We start from the raw sequence: 17,143 nt of genomic DNA, 5'->3' as shown, positions 1-17,143 counted from the left end.
CGTGCGACGTACCACGCACCCTAGATACTAAAGACTTCCTGTAAATTGGCCATCAGGTCGCTTGTCAGGCAATCTCTCATGTAAAAAATACTGCAACAGCAAAATAGAAGGACATCAGTTTCTCTTTCAGCTTGTCAAAAACATTGTTGGTTCACTGACTACCTCACACTGTCCACAAATATTAACCCTTGTGCTTCTGGTCTACACCAAAGCTTAAAAAAGGCAAACAAACCCCAGTTGCACTACTAGCAAATCCCCAATTAGAGTCTACAAACTCTGAAGTTTCAGCTTTGCTGCCCAAGTTATCTACAGAGCAAGTAAAAGGCATTTAGTATTATATTGGCAGTATGTTTTCCGGGGCAATTCCTCAATTTTTCACATCCAATTTCAAAGCTACAGCATCAAGTTTAAAACTTTGGCTGGGGCATCAAAAATAAACTAAATGCTAACTTTCCAAAAGCTCTTAAGTATCAATCTTTCACCAGTCTGGTCAAATCAATAAGGTGGTCTGCCATCAATTATAAAGATAACACACAGCCACATACCTCTTAGAGGAAGAAATCTGGACAAAGCCTAAAATAATATGTGGGGATGGGGACACTGTCCCAAAAATAGGGACAGATTTTAAACATTGCTCTTACAAACTTAGCAAATTGCTAGAACAGGGTGTGTGTGAGCATACATTTTCAAAAGGATATGACGTCTGGAACTCAAAAGTACATTTATTGTCTTCAATCCTCAGTGATTTGCCAGAAAACCACAAATTATATGAGGAACAGACCAAAAATATAAGGCAAAAATCTGGACAACTGAAAGGTATGCACAGCCATCATCTCCGCTATAAGTCATGAAAACAGCATCCTGCTATATTGTGCATAAAAAGGTGGGGACACCTTGAACACTATAGAAAAAGAGCTGCAAATAAATATATTTAAATGAATGCAGTATTTCCCTGGTATTATGGTCAAATATTTGCAATTCACGGTAAAAAGCAATGCCTCAGGGAATGAAAATGATTCTTAGCATCACTGCACTTATGTGCTACCCAAAAAATAAAGATATACATACAAATGCACCACCACACACTCATGTACTTAGTATACAAATGTCAATTTGTTTGAAATTTATTCCCGGCTATGCATGAATACAAATAAACCATCAGTTCAGTCACGATAAACACTGTGAATATGGGATGAGAGGAAAATCAAAACGAAAATGGTTCTGAAGTTCCAACACAACTGTACTGCAAATTATCATATGACCTTTACATGTTGCTGCCTCACAGCAAGAGTTTCTCTGGTTTGAGTCTCAGCTAGGGTGCCTTCTGCAGGGAGACTGCATGTCCTCCCTACAGTCACTTGGGTTTCCTCTGGGTGCTCTGGTTTCTTCCCACACTCCAAAGACATGTAGTAGGTGGACTGGACACTGTAAATTGGCAGTAGGCGAGAGTGGGTGCGTGAGTAAGGGGTACAGATGATCTACTGTGGCAGGGCTAGCCATCTGACGATGTAAACCTTGGCTCAAGATGATTGTCACTATTAAAGTAACACCCATACCCCACGTGCATGACGCCCTGACCCCACATGCAAAAATAGGAAAAGGTGTTCGAGGATGGATCGACTTTTCCTGACAGTTTGTATGACACTATTTATTGACTTCAATCCTCAGTGATTTGCCAGAAAACCACAAATTGTGTGAGGAACAGACCAAAAATATGAGGCAAAAATATGGACAACTGAAAGGTATGCACAGCCATCATATGAGCTATAACACAGTCATGAAAACAGCATCAACCTATATTGTGCATAAAAAGGTGAGACACACCTTGGACAGTACAGCAAAAGAGCTGCAAATAAATATATTTAAATGAATGCAGGTATTTCCCCAGTATCACGGTCAAATACATGCAATTCACCATAAAAAAGCAATGCCTCAAGGAATGAAAATGATTCTTAGCATCACTGTACTTATGATGTGCAATGGAACAGATGAACTATCGTGGCAGGGCTAGCCACCCAGAGATGTAAACCTTGGCTGAAGATGATTGCCACTGCTAAAGTGATCCCTGATCCCATGTGCATGCAAAAACAGGAAAAGGTGTCGAGGATGGATGGACTTTTCGCGACAGTTTCAAAATAAACAATTTCCACAATCTTCTTCCATCAGTCAATGCAATACTATTTAAAAGGGCATGCTAGACAAATATTTAAGACTTTTTTTTAACGGGAAAAATCAGAATATCCATACATTTTTTAAAATGCTGTTACTGGGAAAATTTAAACTGCACTCGTTATCTAATAAAGTATTATTAACAAAAGATGCTTGTCAACAGCACAACTATAATGCTTATGTTAGAAGTGTGCTACTTACCTTATTCTTCTTTCCCTCTCTCTCAAAATTCTGCTTATCCTTCTTATCGAAAATTATTTCTACATCACCGTCATCCACATCAACAAATGCATAGGGATCAGAATCTGGTTCTTGGTTGACATCAGGAACGACAGACATTAAATGGTGATTTTTACTCTGATAATACTGTATAAGCTCATCTGAAACTTTCATTGATTTCTTAGAATGAGCCATCACTCTATATATGTATAAAAAAAAATTGTGTTAAATTTTCAGTTAGGAATATATTTTAATGAGTTAATATTCTTTTCTTATGAACTTTTTTTTATCATCCCTGACAGATGACCTACTAACATTACAAACAAAACACTGAACATCACTGTCAGATGAATTTAATGAAGTATATATACTGTGTTCTACCTGCTATAATATCAAATAAAGCACAATGATGTGGTTAGAAAAGTATGAACAGACATCCACTGGCCAATGGGTCAAGTCATTATCACATACCTCTTCCACTTAAAAGATACGACTACTAGTAACAATGTTAAAAGCAACTGCTCTAGCCCACTGAGCTTTTATACTGCTTGGGGATACACTTCTTCCACAAAGTAATGCTTAGTAATCAATGAGAATTAGTAAAACACCTCAGCATAATCCATTTATAAAATAAAAGTCACACAATGTTCTTCTGCCTTTCTAAAAAAAAAGTAACACATAGAAAAACAGATTTCTTCTTTACTGTTCCTTATCTGTATGAGGATCTTAATAGATGTGTACTTGGCTGTATAAATCCCAGATTTTTGGATGACCACGTAACCAAACAAATGCACATGATGCAACACACAAGATAAACAGGTGTGTGCATTCCCAAAGCCTGCCAATTCACCCCATGTCAGTAGCAAGCAGTAATCAGTAAATAAAAAAATGACTTGACATTTATCATTTAAATACCTGCTTTTACTTTAATTGGGGTAAAGCTCTGAAGAGATTCTTCCAGCTCTTCGACTTATAGAAAACTCAAAGGCGAACCTGGCAGAGAAAGTAACCATTCAGAGGAGTGAAGGGAAACGTTCCTGATTTAGGGTCTCTTCTTACAGACAGACAGACAGACTTAGAGTGCATCTCTCACAGCTAAAACTGAGAACCCCTCTCCTTGATGGGTCCTTGGTTAGATGGAATCGCAAGTAGTTAACATGGGTTCAATGTGCTGAATTTCCAAATGTGGCTCCATTCACCAAACTACATCTAAGACATAAATACCAGGTGAAGGTACACAACAAAAATCAAATGGTCTGTTACAAATATCTGTACCACGACCTTATTAAAGCATGCAAGTACTGGAAGCAGACACTACTCAGATTAAAATTCACTGCATTTGCCAATGGAAGCTAGTACCCTAATAGTAAAAAAGGGCATCTGGCAATCCCCTTGTGGGTGTTTGCTAACAGCAAACCCTACTCTGCTGGTCCAAAGGAGAGTACTAATCCATGTTCAAGAACTCAAACCTGCCTCAGACTAGACCTTAGCGGATGGTCCATATTCAGGATGCATAGGGTCCTCTCTTGTGGTTTCCCACCCAAGAAAATAAAGATGAATGGACTGATTCAAGGATGACAACACTTTAGGACAGAAAGGTTCATTCTGAGGGACTATCTATCGTTGGGAAACACTAGATATGGTCACCTGCACAAAGGTAAAACCCTACAACCAAAGGTAATTGCTTCCAGATAAAGCAAATTGCAAGAACTGAATACTAACACCACTGATGTAACTGTCTCCAAAGGCAAACAAATACTGCCAAAAGAGCAGACCTCTTGAAGGGAAGGATACTACAAGGGAAAAACAGAAGCAGACTGTACAGTAGTGTAATAAACCTGCCATAACAGATGATGTTCGAATGATCACTGCTGTAAGGAGCCTTAGCCAATATGGGTTATACCCTGCCAAGGATACAACCGCCAGTTTCCAAAATTTCAGGGCACCTTCGATGTGCCAAATACTGCCAAGCAGCTTGAGCTGAGCAGACTAGAATATAAGCTTGGGCACCAAGCCCTTCAGAACATTCCTAATAGAGAGCGGGGTTGCCCATAAAGGACAATGCTAGGAAGAACAAAAAATAAATGTCCACACCCTGGCATAGAAAAAGAGGGCTAGAGAAAGGGAGTGGCTTCTGCACCAGTGATCTGAACATCTACTGTTATGGCAGGTTTACTTACACAACTGTACTATGTCCACTGTATTGCTCACTGCTCTAACAGCCTTACGTATACTGGTTGATTACCGAAACTTACATTTGGAAGGAGAACAGTCCAGGGTCCTTGCAAAACTTTATCTAGACCTAGAAAAAAATCAAGCTTACAGTACTTTGCAATGCTGTGTACAGAGGACCAAGTTGCAGCTTCTACAATAGTTCTAGAATCCAACCCTTTCCAAAAAGCCACAGATGATGGCAAGGCCCTGGTAGAGTGCGCCTTAAACCTGCCTGGAATAGTTTGTTTTGATACAGGTTATCCCTTCTCAACTTCAGAAGAAATGAACAAATGATCCAAAGATCTGAAAGATTTAGTTCTGTCAAGTTAGTACTTCAATTGTCTGTGGACATCCAAGGTATGGCATATCCTGTCTCCCTCATTTTTGAGTTCAGGAAAGAAAAATGGTGAGATGAGATGAAGAGTTTGGCTTAAAGTAATCTTGGATAACACTTCAGGCTTAAAAGGAGAATTAGTTCTCAAAGAAACCTTGTTGCTGTGGAAAATGAGATAAGGTTGACTCAACTTTGATACCCTTCTTGCAGAGATCAGCACAATCTGTTCAACTTTTTTCCATAAGATCCTCAAGTCAGCCAGGTTAGCTGGCTCAAATGGAGCAAGTGTTAGGTTCTCCAAACACAAAAATAAGATCACAAGCCAGGGCCAACCTGTTTTCTTGGAGTCTTCTTATGCAAAACCCCTTTCAAAAACATTTTTAATACGAGAATGCATTGAAACAGTAGGACACATGGGCAGACATGTTGGAATTACTGATAAATGAACCTTGGTAGAGGACAGTAATAATGGCCATAGAATAGTAATTCACAAAAATACCGCAAAGAAGGCAAGAACAATTCGCTATGAATGGCTGCTAGTTATGTTGTTAGCACCTGCTAGAAAACAGTTTCCACTTGCTCATATACGATGTTCTAGTAGCAGGCTTTCTTGCCTCCATTAGCACCTGCTGCACTAAACATGTCCCTAAAAGGAATTAAGACCCTACCATCCAGGCAGTCAAATTTCGCTTGTGTCGAGGTGTATCAAACAGCACTCCTCTTGTCTGTGTAGATCCAGTCTGTGATGCAGCTTGTGATAATTGCCCTTGACCATTTCTAAAAAGACAGAAGAACCAGAGTTTCCTGGGGCAGAAGGGAGTCAGCACAATGGCATTGTGGGATTTTTTTTCAAAAGTACCCTGAATTAGTGGAAAAGCAAACAGGGACATTCTTGTACAAAGAAAAGAAAAGGTATCTTTCTTCCAGACCACCTGGCATGGAGTACTGGGGCAGAATCTTGCCATTTGATTGTTCAGACAGGAGGCAGCGAAATCTACTTAAGGAACTCCTCACACATGGATCCAATCTTGGAAGACCCCCCCCCCCCCCCGATGCTCTTGTCCTGCTCAGACTGGCTGTAACACAATTTTGCTGACAGAAGGTAGGATGCCTGTATAGTGAGATTGTGCTTTGAAGCTATAGCCCAAGCTGACATGGCCAGTCTGCATAGGGGGTACAACCTGGTTCTCCCTTGCTTGCTGATGTACCACATGACTGTGGTATTGTCTGTAACTACTTGAAGAGGCCCTGGGGACCAAAGATGATTTAGAATTCAGAGACTTGATCAGGGCAAGCATCTTTTTATATACTTGTGTGCTTTTATTTGTCCTTGGTGTCCCACACACCATGCATTTTTATCCCTTCTGAAACCGCTCCTCAACCAACGGCTATGGTGCCTGATAGTTTTGGTACAGGGCAGGAGAAGAGGAGATCGGGATTTAGGGATATCTGTCATCAGGGCCTACTTTGGAAGCTCAAAGTTTTAAAACTTCAAACTTCATATGGCCAACACTTTACAGCAATCTCAGAATTGACATTCAATTAGCAGGAGGTATGGGGAGGGGGGGGTGCAGGTTGACTTGCCCTCTGCATAAACTCAAAAAAAAAGTTTTTTATTTTTTAATGATGTTTCGAACTTTCAAAACTTCGATTTTATGGTCTTGATCATATGAAGTTCGAAGTTTTGAAAATTCGGCCTTCCAAAGTAGATCCTTCTCGTCTTCTCCAAGTGACTTCCCTTCAGACAAGCCCCAACACTGGACTCTGAAATGACAGGAGTGTTGGTACTGGGATGAGAGAGACTTCAGATACCACTATCTTTCTCATATGGAGTCTTGTCAGGGATAACATGAAAATCACAGAAGCCATGAGACCCAAAATCCTGAGATATTCCCTTCCAGTGACCAAAGTCTGAGTGGAAAATCTCAGAAATAGATATATTTTCTCCTGAGGAAGAAAAGCTCTTTGAACTATGGTGTGTAGCTGATATCCCATAAAATATCCTGTGAGGAGAAAAGACAGACTTTTGAATGTTCTTTTGGTATCCTACCTTGTGTAAGTGATCTCTCACCCAAGAGAGAGATTCCTGATACTTTGAAAGAGACTCTTCAAAGATAGACAAGTTGTCTAAATATGGAAAAAATGTGGACACCTTGTAATCTGAAATGACCTATAAAAAAAGTTATGTACTCACCATAACGTTCCATCTGAGTAGTAGTTCTTCATTTGTCTTCAACCTGTGGGTTCCCAGATCCATATCGGATCTGACTCAGCGACATATACAGCATCTGATCCAAGCTCAAAGCTCCTCCCCTTACTCCCTTCAGATCAAGTTTGCTGCCCAATTCAGTACTATTACCTGACCCAACAGAGACTTGTCCGTACCAGAACACAACAAGGATAAAAGAAACCCTATGGAAGTGACCTCCAATATTCTTAGGAGGCACCAGCAGTTAAGCACAAGGCAGGGGAAAGGAGGGAGGGATGGTTGAAGACAAATAAAGAACTACTCAGATAGAACGTTATGTTGAGTACATAATTTCTTTAAAAATAAAAAGCAAGAACTTTATTCCAAAACAAAAATACCAACCAGGTATAGTTTACCACAGCCAAGAAGGTACGTAGGCAGCAAAAAAGTTAATTCAAAGTGACTTTAATGCATGAAAACAGTACACGAACCAGAACAACAAAGTCTTCAGCAAGCAGTAAATCAAGCGCTTTCGCCCGGGCTCTCCCAGGCTTTTTCAAGATAAAAAAGATGTAATCCTTTGAACCTTATATAGATGTGCTAAATTACTTTAATTAAATCAATCATTTAATTAATTGGTTATTAATGTGACCACAGTTAAAGGTATATTAAACTAATGCTTGTGTTTCACTACAGCTTGCATTGCCTAAAAATGACAACGCGTGTTGTATACATCCAAATGAGTTTTTTTAGTAAAAACATAATATAAACAGGCATATCATCATGTACTTGTTTCCTCAATTAACATATTAATTTATGACATTGACTAAAAACTTTGCAAATCCTAACAAGTAGACCTTCTAAGAGGTTATTAATAATAAAGTCACAAACAAAACTCAGACGTACATGAATAATAGCCGTTCTATACTGTGATTAATTAGACCATTCAGAATAAATGTAATTTGAAATTCTAAAATGTAAATTGAATATATGTTATAAATAAATAAATAATGTGTCACTAAATGTCACCCTTTATTAAATAAAAACTGGCACTACTAACATGTATCAACCAACCTTACCTATAAAAAAAGGGGGGGCCAAAAGGTATATAAACCATATACTTGTACCTAAAATTACGGCACAAATATATATATAAACGAATATAAATATATACGCCTAATCAAACTTGAAAGGGTAAGTAAACAAACATTATGTCCCTATAATTTAGCTCTCCTAATTTTAAGAACACTACTGAGACTGATAGTGTCATTGAGCCCTGGTGGTTTGGAAGCATTAAGTTTTAATTGCCACAACAGTTCTCTATACTCTAGAGAGGTCTCCCAGTCTCCACCTCTTGGGTTATGCTCAACTTGTTCAAGGATTAAAAATTTTAAGGACATTTGTGTACAAACCAATGAATGTTTGTAAAAAGCATTGGATTCTTTCTTTTTATTAATTTCATAAAGGTGTTCATAAACTCTCTTTCTTAAAGTCCTTTCCGTTTTTTCAACATAGAACCCTAAACACTGGTGGCAAAACCCAAGATACACCACTCCTTTGGAGCTACAGTTAAAATATCCTGGTGAAGTAATGTTAATGTTTCTAGATTTAAGGTACAAACCCTTACCACTAACAATATAGGGACACTGTTCGCAGGCCTTACATTTAAAAGTACCTAACTTCAGCTGAGTACCCGAGGAACTAGCTGAGGATGGTCTTTCAAAAAAATATTTTAAATTCATGTTCCTTCTACTGACAAATTTTGGTTTTTTAGAGATGACTTTATTTATATCTTCATTTAAGGACAAGACAGGCCAATACCTAAGAATGGCATTCTCAACCTGTAAACTGTCTTTACTGAAAGAGTGCAGGAAAACATTTTCTTTGTCCGTAAACGTACTCTGTTTGACCTCTAAATTTTGCTCTTGGGTTCTTCCCAGCAAAGGAAAGTATTTCAGCCCTTTTAGACAGAACATCATCAGCCAACATGTCAAATAACTGCAAAGGGTATCCTCTTTCTAAGAACAAAGTTCTAAGAAATTGCACCTCCTCATGAAATAACTGGTCCTCACTACACATCTTCGAAGCTCTAATAAGTTGGCCCTTAATAATCCCTTTCTTTTGAAACAGTGGATGAGCACTGTCAAAATGAAGGTACATATTGGAAAACGTGTCTTTCCTGAAGATGTTAGACTGAAAAGAATTGGACTCGAAATTTTTCCTCAGGTTGACATCTAAGTAATGTAAACTGTCTGGACGAACTACATATGTAAATCTTAAAAAATCTGTGGAAGAGTTAATATGTACCATAAACTTGTTGAACTCATCCAAGTCACCATTCCACAATATACATATATCGTCCAAATAACGCTGATAATGTGTAATGTACTTGGACCAATGGGAAGGAAAGATGTATTTCGACTCCCAATAGTGTAGAACAATGTTGGCATAAGCTGATGCACAAGGGGTACCCATAGCTACCCCTCTTTTCTGCCTAAAGAGTTCACCATTAAAATAAATAAAATTGTTTTCAAAATCACACTCATAAACTCAACTAATAGTCCAACGATGTTAGAGCTGATACCAGAAGACAAAGTAAGGACCCGATTGAACCATTTGAGGCCTATAGAATGTGGGATACTAGGGAATAGTTCGACAATGTCGATGGTGACCATATATTGGGTAGCAGTAAAAAATGCATTTTTTATGCCCCTCAAAAATTCCCAAGAATCCTTACAAATATAGTTTAAAGATGTAACAAACTTCTCGACAGAGATATCAATAAATTTCCCAAGTGGTTCTGTAATTCCTTTTGCACCTGCAACTATGGGTCTAAATTTAAGGGGGTTGAGTCATTTGTGGACTTTTGGTATACCAAATATATATATGGTTGAAGACAAATAAAGAACTACTCAGATAGAACGTTATGTTGAGTACATAATTTCTTTACTTGAAGTAGTTGTCTTCATCCTGGGGGGCAGAGTCCCCAGCTACCAGGCACCTGGGAGGCACTCATGGAAGGATATTCCAGAGCAGGGCAGAGCCACAGGATGCCCTGTTCGTGGATATAATGTCCAATTTATAAAGTGAGATGAAGGTTTGGGATGAGGACCAAATGGCCGCAGAACAAATACCATCTAATGAAACTCTAGACTAAAAAGCTGCTGATGTGGCCATAGACCTAAAGGAATGCACTTTCACCTGACTTGGCGGGGAAACACCCCTGGCAAAATACACCTGAAAAATATCCAATGGGCGATTGTAACTTTAGAAATTGGTTTCTCTAAAAAGGGTTTGGAGTAAGAAATGAGAAGTTGATCCAATTTACGAAATGTTTTTGTCCTGTGCAAGTAAAAACGTAACTATCTGTTCACATCTAGTAAATGCAATTTGTATTCCCCCTTGTTTTGAAAATTTGGAAAGATCAGAAGGTTGATAACCTGGTAAATGTTTGCCTCTGAAGCTACTTTAGGTAGAAAAGATGGATTAGTACGCAGAGACACCCTGTCCTTATGAAAAATCATATAAGAGACTTTGATTGATAGGGCTTGAAGCTCCGAAACTCTACTAGTAGTTGTCATGGAAACCAGAAAAGCAGTCTTCCAGGAGTGAAAATGCATATCCAATGAAGCTGCAGGTCCCAAGGGAGGTGAGACTAAGGCTTAAAGTACTGGGGTATGATCCCACAGTGGCGTAGGGTCCTTTACCAGAGGACGAAGAAAAGCACCTTAGAGGAAGGCCTTACAAAGCCTTTAAGATGCTAAGGAAGTCATATTAATCTCCCACATGATAATTAGAAATTGCTGCAAGTTGGACTCAGAGTAGAAAAACTAACACATTGTTGAAAAATTCCTGATAAGTCCAATACTGCAGGAACAGGAGCTATGAAAGAATTTAATGCACGCTGAGATGCCCAGATAGAAAAACGCTGGAGTACACTTTTCTGATGGAAGACTTGTGAGCCGCAACTAGAATTCTTTTGACGGGAGAAGATAGTCAGAGTCCTGACAATCATGGGAACTGAAGCGGCCAAACAGTAAACTTTAGACAGTCCAGGTCTGGATGTAGAATCCCTAAGGGATGAGATACGAGATCCAGAACTGGATCCAATGTCCATAGTGGAGCTACCAGATGAGACCACAGCAAGGGAAACCAGACCTGGCGAGGCCAAAATGGGGCAATGAGAATAACCAAGCTACCCAACCTGCGAGCTTTCTGTAGAAATTTTCATATTAAGGAAGAGGAGAATAAGCATACAGAAGACAGGGGGAAGCATGAATCAGAGCGTTTCTGGGGGCTTCCCCCTGAGGTGGATTCAGAGTGAAAAACTAACTGCATTTCGTGTTGGACGGACAGGCGAATAAGACTGCAGAAAGGCTGACCCAACTTGGGAAAAATCTGTTCCGCTACTGAAGGATTTCAAGACCACTCGTGAGGCATCAGAATGGATCTGCTGAGCCTGTCCACTAGAATGTTAGACCTCCCCATAATGTGCATTGCCACCAGAAAACAGCCGGAGATTGCCCATTCCCATACTCTCATGGCCTTGCGACAGAGGGTATATGATCTGGTTCCCCCCATCTGTTGATGTACCAGACCACCGACATATTGTCAGTCTGGATAGCAATCTTTCTGGAAGGGAGGTGGACATGGAGAGTCTGCAATGCTAGAAGCACAGGCCCTCATCTCCAGGACGTTGACATGTAAATTGGTCTCATAGGGGACCACGTGCCTTGGACTGTCTTTCCTGAGCAGTGCCCCCCCAATACCAGATGGGAGGCGTCCATAGTCACTATGGCCATGGGAAAAAGGGTCATCCCCGAACCACATCAGAGGAAAGGATCCACCACCGAAGGGAGTCCCTGCACACTCGAGAGATTCAGACAGGGTGCGTCAACAGAAGGACTAACAGAGACCACTGTACTGAAAGGGTCCACTGAAGGATTCACATGTGAAGATGTGCCATGGGCAAGATACTGATCATGGACACCAATGCCCTTAAACACAATTTCTGCTGTCAGACAATGAGCTTAAATAATGCACAGGACATATAGCTTCAGACTGCATATGCTGTCTAGGGTTAGAAAAACTCTGGTTTGAATTGTGTCTAATCTCGCCCCAATGAAGTCTAAGGCATGGACAGGGGTCACATATGATTTGTTTAGATTGCTAGTAATGCCAAACCTCTGGGCCAGGAGGAAAAAGGAATCCCTCGCTTGGCAGAGTCTATGCCTGGACTGGGCAGAGAGGAGCCAATCGTCCAGGTAGGAAAATACCTGAATGTCCTGGAGTCTCAAGTGAGCTGCTATTACTATTGACATAGCTTTGGTAAACACCCTGAGGGCTGCAGTGAGACCAGAGGGGAGTGCTCTGAAATGATGATCGACCCCTAGCTGGAAGCGGAAAAAAGTACAGTTTTGTACCTACCATAAATGTAGATGTTTGAGTGTATACACTGCTGCAGTCATTACACTTGGGTTATCCTGCCGTCAGGTGGTCCCGCATTCAGCCCGAGTTCCAAAGTCTTGGACCAGCTTCAGTTGCTGTCGCTTCTTCCCTGACGTCAGTATGCCAGGGGTATACAAGATGCAGCAGACGCCATTTTCTTCAGTTTTTGTTTGCCCCAGATATCAGGTGCCCCCATAAAGGTAGGCAATGTAAATTGCTAATAAAACGTACATAAGAAAAACAAACAAATGCTTTGTTACCAGCAAATACTCCCCATAGGTAGCAAAGGGTAGAATACTAGGGTAAGTACAAACAAGTATGATGGGAAGGAGGGAGGGTAACCTGGACTGCAGCAGTGTATACACTCGAACATCTACATTTATGGTAGGTACAAAACTGTACTGTATTCGTGTTACACTGCTGCAGTCATTACACTTGGGTAGAATTCCAAAGCTGAGGTAGGGTGGCTGGTTTTATAAGGCATTAGGGGTGGCTATAAGGCCCTGCAGAACTGCAGTGGCAAAGCCAGCTCTGGATTTACAGTAAAAAGAGGCAGATGATGCTTGGCGAAGGTATGTACAGAACTCCAAGTTGCTGCTTCCAAAATTACCTTGGTAGGTACTCTTCTGAGGTAGGCAGTTGAAGTGGCTGTTGCCCTGGAGGAATGAGACCTAATGTTGTTAGGTGCAGTTTTCCCATGGTGTGTATAGCAGAAAAGTATACAATGCCCTATCCATTTTGAAATGGTCTGTTTTGAAACTGCTTTTCCCTGTGTTCCTGCAGCATATGCGACAAATTGCTCAGTTTTCCTGAAAGCTTTCGTTTTGTCCAAGTAGTGCCTGTGTATGTCCAAGGAATGCAGTAGTCTCTCCCCTTTGTTCTATGGATTTGGATAAAAAGTTGGCAAGTGAATAGTTTTGTTTAGAGCCACACTTGATACCACCCTTGGCATAAAAGTAGGGTTTGTTCTTAAAGACACCCTGTCTTGGTGGAAAATGAAGAAAGGTTCCACTACCATTAGTGCCTGTAATTCTGAAACTCTTCAAGCTGAGGTTAGTGCCAGGAGCAGAGCAGTTTTCCAAGAGACATATTTTAAGTCTGCTGAGTTAGCTGGCTCAAAGGGAGGTAAAGTTAATTTTTCCAAGACAAAGTTGAGGTCGCAAGTTGGACTTGGTGCTCTAAGGGGCGGTCATGTGTTTTTAGCCCCTCTGAGGTACAGTTTTAGCAAAGGATGAGAAAAAAATGGTGGATCTGTGTTGTAATGAGCAAAGATGGCAGAGGCATGGATCTTAATGCATGAAAAGGAGAGGCCTTTGTCCAGCATCTCAGTCAAGTATTGTAGTATCTGAGGAATGTTTGGGACAAGAGGGTCAAGGCTGTGAGCCTGGTTCCAGGCACAGAATCTCTTCCATTTATCTGAATAGGGTTTCCTGGTGCTAGGCCTTCTGGCCTCCATAATGACATCCATAACAGCTTTGGAGAGAGGCATTTTTTGCTTGACTAAGGAATCTGCCATGCAGCCAGGTTTAAAGTCTTCAGTTGGCGTGAAGTATCCGATTGTTTTGCTGAGTCAGAAGTTGTGAGATTTGAGGCAAAATCCATGGTGATCCTTGTGCTAAGTTCTTTAAGATTGGGTACCAGTGCTGGAGTGGCCAGTCTGGGGCAATCAGGATCATATTTGGCCTTTCTTGTCTGACTTTTAGGAGTACCTTTGAAAGGAGAGGTATTGGTGGGAAAGCGTATACTTGCAGGTTTTTCCAGCTGAATGAAAGTGCATCCACTTTCCATGCTTGTGGGTGGTAAGTCCTTGTGCAGAATTTCTGTAGCTGACAATTCATTGGGGATGTGAACAGATATATTTCCGGGCTCCACCATTTCTGTGTTATCATCCTGAACATTTGTGGATTTAATTTCCACTCGTGCGGATCCATGATGTTTCTGCATAAGTCGTCTGCCAGTGCGTATTTCTCTCCTGGCAGGAATTGTGCTTGCAGATGAACATGATAGGTTATTAGCTGTGCTCCACAAGGTCATGGCTTGTCTGCAGAGGGGATATGAATGAGTGCCCCCTTGCTTGTTTATGTACCACATAATTGTGGTGTTGTCTGTCTTTAGTAGTAGTTGTCCTGGATGCAGAAGGTCCTTGAAAGCTATAAGGGCATTTTGTACAGCTAGCATCTCTTTTTGATTGATGTGAAGATGCCTTTGTTCTGTGGGCCACTTGCCCTGAATACATTTTCCTGCCATGTGCGCTCCCCAGGCATAATCCGAAGCATCTGTTATCAGTGTTTGCCTGGCTGTGAGTTGAGTGAAAGGCTGTCCCCCTTGTTGAGGTGACAGTCTTGAGCCCACCATCGAAACTCCTGTTGAAGGCAAGGAATAAGTGGTATCACTGTTTCCAAACTGTGACAGTGTTGAGACCAGACACTCTTTAGGTACCAGTGTAGTTTCCTCATATGCAGTTTGGCATACGGAATTAGTAGTATGCAAGATGCCATGTAACCCAAGGTCTGCAGAATTTTTCTTGCAGGGAGTTGGGTTTTTGTTGCCATCAAATGGAAATATTGAGTCAGTTGTCCTTGCTTGTCTGGCATGAGATATGCCATCTGGGCCGCTGTATTTAAGCTGGCAACCAGGAATATTATCTCTTGTGAGGGCACTAGGTTTTTATTTCTTTTCGTTTACTGTGTACCCTAGGCAAATTAGCAGTCTTTTTTTTTTACAAACGCCAGATGCTTTAGAAGAATGTCTTTGCTCTCTGCATGAATAAGGCAGTCGTCCAAGTATGGGTAAAACTGAATTCCTTTTTGTCTGCAAAATGCAATTACTGGTGCCAGGCATTTTGTAAAGACCCTGGGCGCAGTAGATAAGCCAAAGGGCAGTGCAGAGAATTGGTAATGCATTGAACCTGCTAAGAATCTGAGGTATCTTCTGCAATTTTGACTGATAGGGACATGCAGGTATGCCTCGAGGTCCAAAGGTACGAGCCAAGCTTTCTTGCCCAGCATGGGAAGAAGCTGCTGTAGTGTCAACATTTTGAATTTTGGAACATCCAGGTAAGTATTTAGAGTAGAAAGATCCAGAATGGGCCTCCAGGCTTTGTCCTTTCTGGGAACCAGAAAGAGTCTTGAGTAAAATCCTTGTCCTTGCTCCTGTGTTGGTACCTTTTGAATAGCTCTCATGTCCATGAGTGCTGTAATTTGTCTTTGAGCCTCTATCCATTGATTTGGTGGCAGATTTGGCATCCCTTTTAACCTTGGCAGAGTGTGGAAGTGGAACCTGTAACCTTGAGACACAATATTGAGAACCCATTTGTCTTTGGTGATCATTTGTCAATTGTGACTGAAAAGTGTCAGTTTTCCCCCCAAGGGAGCTGCCAAGAGAGCTGTTTGGCAGCTGTAGTGGGAAGTCATTGGGGCTGTTTTTTTATAAGGTTGAGGCCTGCCTTCCCCTTCTTTCTGGGTTGAAGCACCCCATTGTCGAGGACTGTAAGTACCTTGTGGTTGACCTCTGCCTCTTGGACGTCTGTATCTGCCCCTTTGAGGTCTGTCTGAAACTGGAAAGGACCAATTCTTTGTTGGCCAATTTCTGCTAAATCGAGGAGGCTGAACCTGTAAGAAATCCTTCACCATTTGCATAGATTTTGCTTTATCCTCCATTTTCTTTAATACTTCTTCTGCCTTAACTCCAAATAAAACATCCTGCTGCAAAGGTGCATCTAATAATTTTGCTTTAACATGATCTGGTAATGTCTGCTCTTTTAACCAAGCATGTCTTCTAATGACAGACCCTGTAAAGTACAGTTTTGTACCTACCATAAATGTAGATGTTAGAGTGTTCACACTGCTGCAGTCATTACACTTGGATTATCCTGCCGTCAGGGGGTCCCGCAGTCAGCCAGAGTTCCAAAGTCTTGGTCCGGCATCGGTTGCTGTCACTTCTTCCCTGACGTCAGTGTGCCAGGGGTATATAAGATGCATCTGATGCCATTTTCTTCAGTTTTTCTTGCCCCAGATGTCAGGTGCCCCCAAAAGGTAGGCAATACATATTGCTAATAAAAAATATACATATAAAATAACAATATCTTCAGTTACAAGCAAATACACCACAAAGGTTGTATAGGATAGAAAGGTATAAATAAGTCCAGCTAGTTCCGAGGGGATGGAGGGAGGGTAACCTGGACTGCAGCAGTGTGAACACTCGAACATCTATATTTATGGTAGGTACAAAACTGTACTATGTTCATCGTGTTACACTGCTGCAGTCATTACACTTGGGTAGAATCCCAAAGCTAAGGTAGGGTGGCTGGTCTATAAAGAGTTAGGATTGGCTATGAGGCCTTGCAGAACTGCAGTGGCAAATCCTGCTCTGGATTTAGAGTAAAGAGGCAGGTGGTAATGCTTGGCAAAGGTGTGCACTGAACTCCAAGTTGCAGCCTCCAAAATTTCCTTGGTAGGTACTCCTCTGAGAAAGGCTGTTGAAGTGGCTGTTGCCCTGGTGGAATGTGGCCTAATGGTATTTGGGACTGTTTTTCCATGCTGTGTGTAGCAGTAATGAATACAGTGTCCTAT

General features: G+C 41.1%; 1 protein-coding gene across 1 annotated transcript in view; it reads right to left on the bottom strand.

Annotated features, from left to right (window-relative positions):
* The window catches only part of MED13 (mediator complex subunit 13), a 3,555,174-nt gene that overhangs the window by 1,308,822 nt on the left and 2,229,209 nt on the right, over nt 1–17,143 (bottom strand). The window contains exon 10 of the mRNA XM_044054535.1: nt 2,371–2,587. Coding sequence (XP_043910470.1) covers nt 2,371–2,587 — 217 coding nt within the window. The remainder of the gene's footprint in view (nt 1–2,370; nt 2,588–17,143) is intronic.

Source organism: Protopterus annectens, chromosome 13.part0 (genome assembly GCF_019279795.1).
Source record: "Protopterus annectens isolate FY-2018-M chromosome 13.part0, PAN1.0, whole genome shotgun sequence".
Lineage (NCBI taxonomy): Eukaryota > Metazoa > Chordata > Ceratodontiformes > Protopteridae > Protopterus > Protopterus annectens.
The sequence above is the reverse complement of the archived record's forward strand: the minus strand, read 5'-3'. Positions and strand labels throughout refer to the sequence as shown.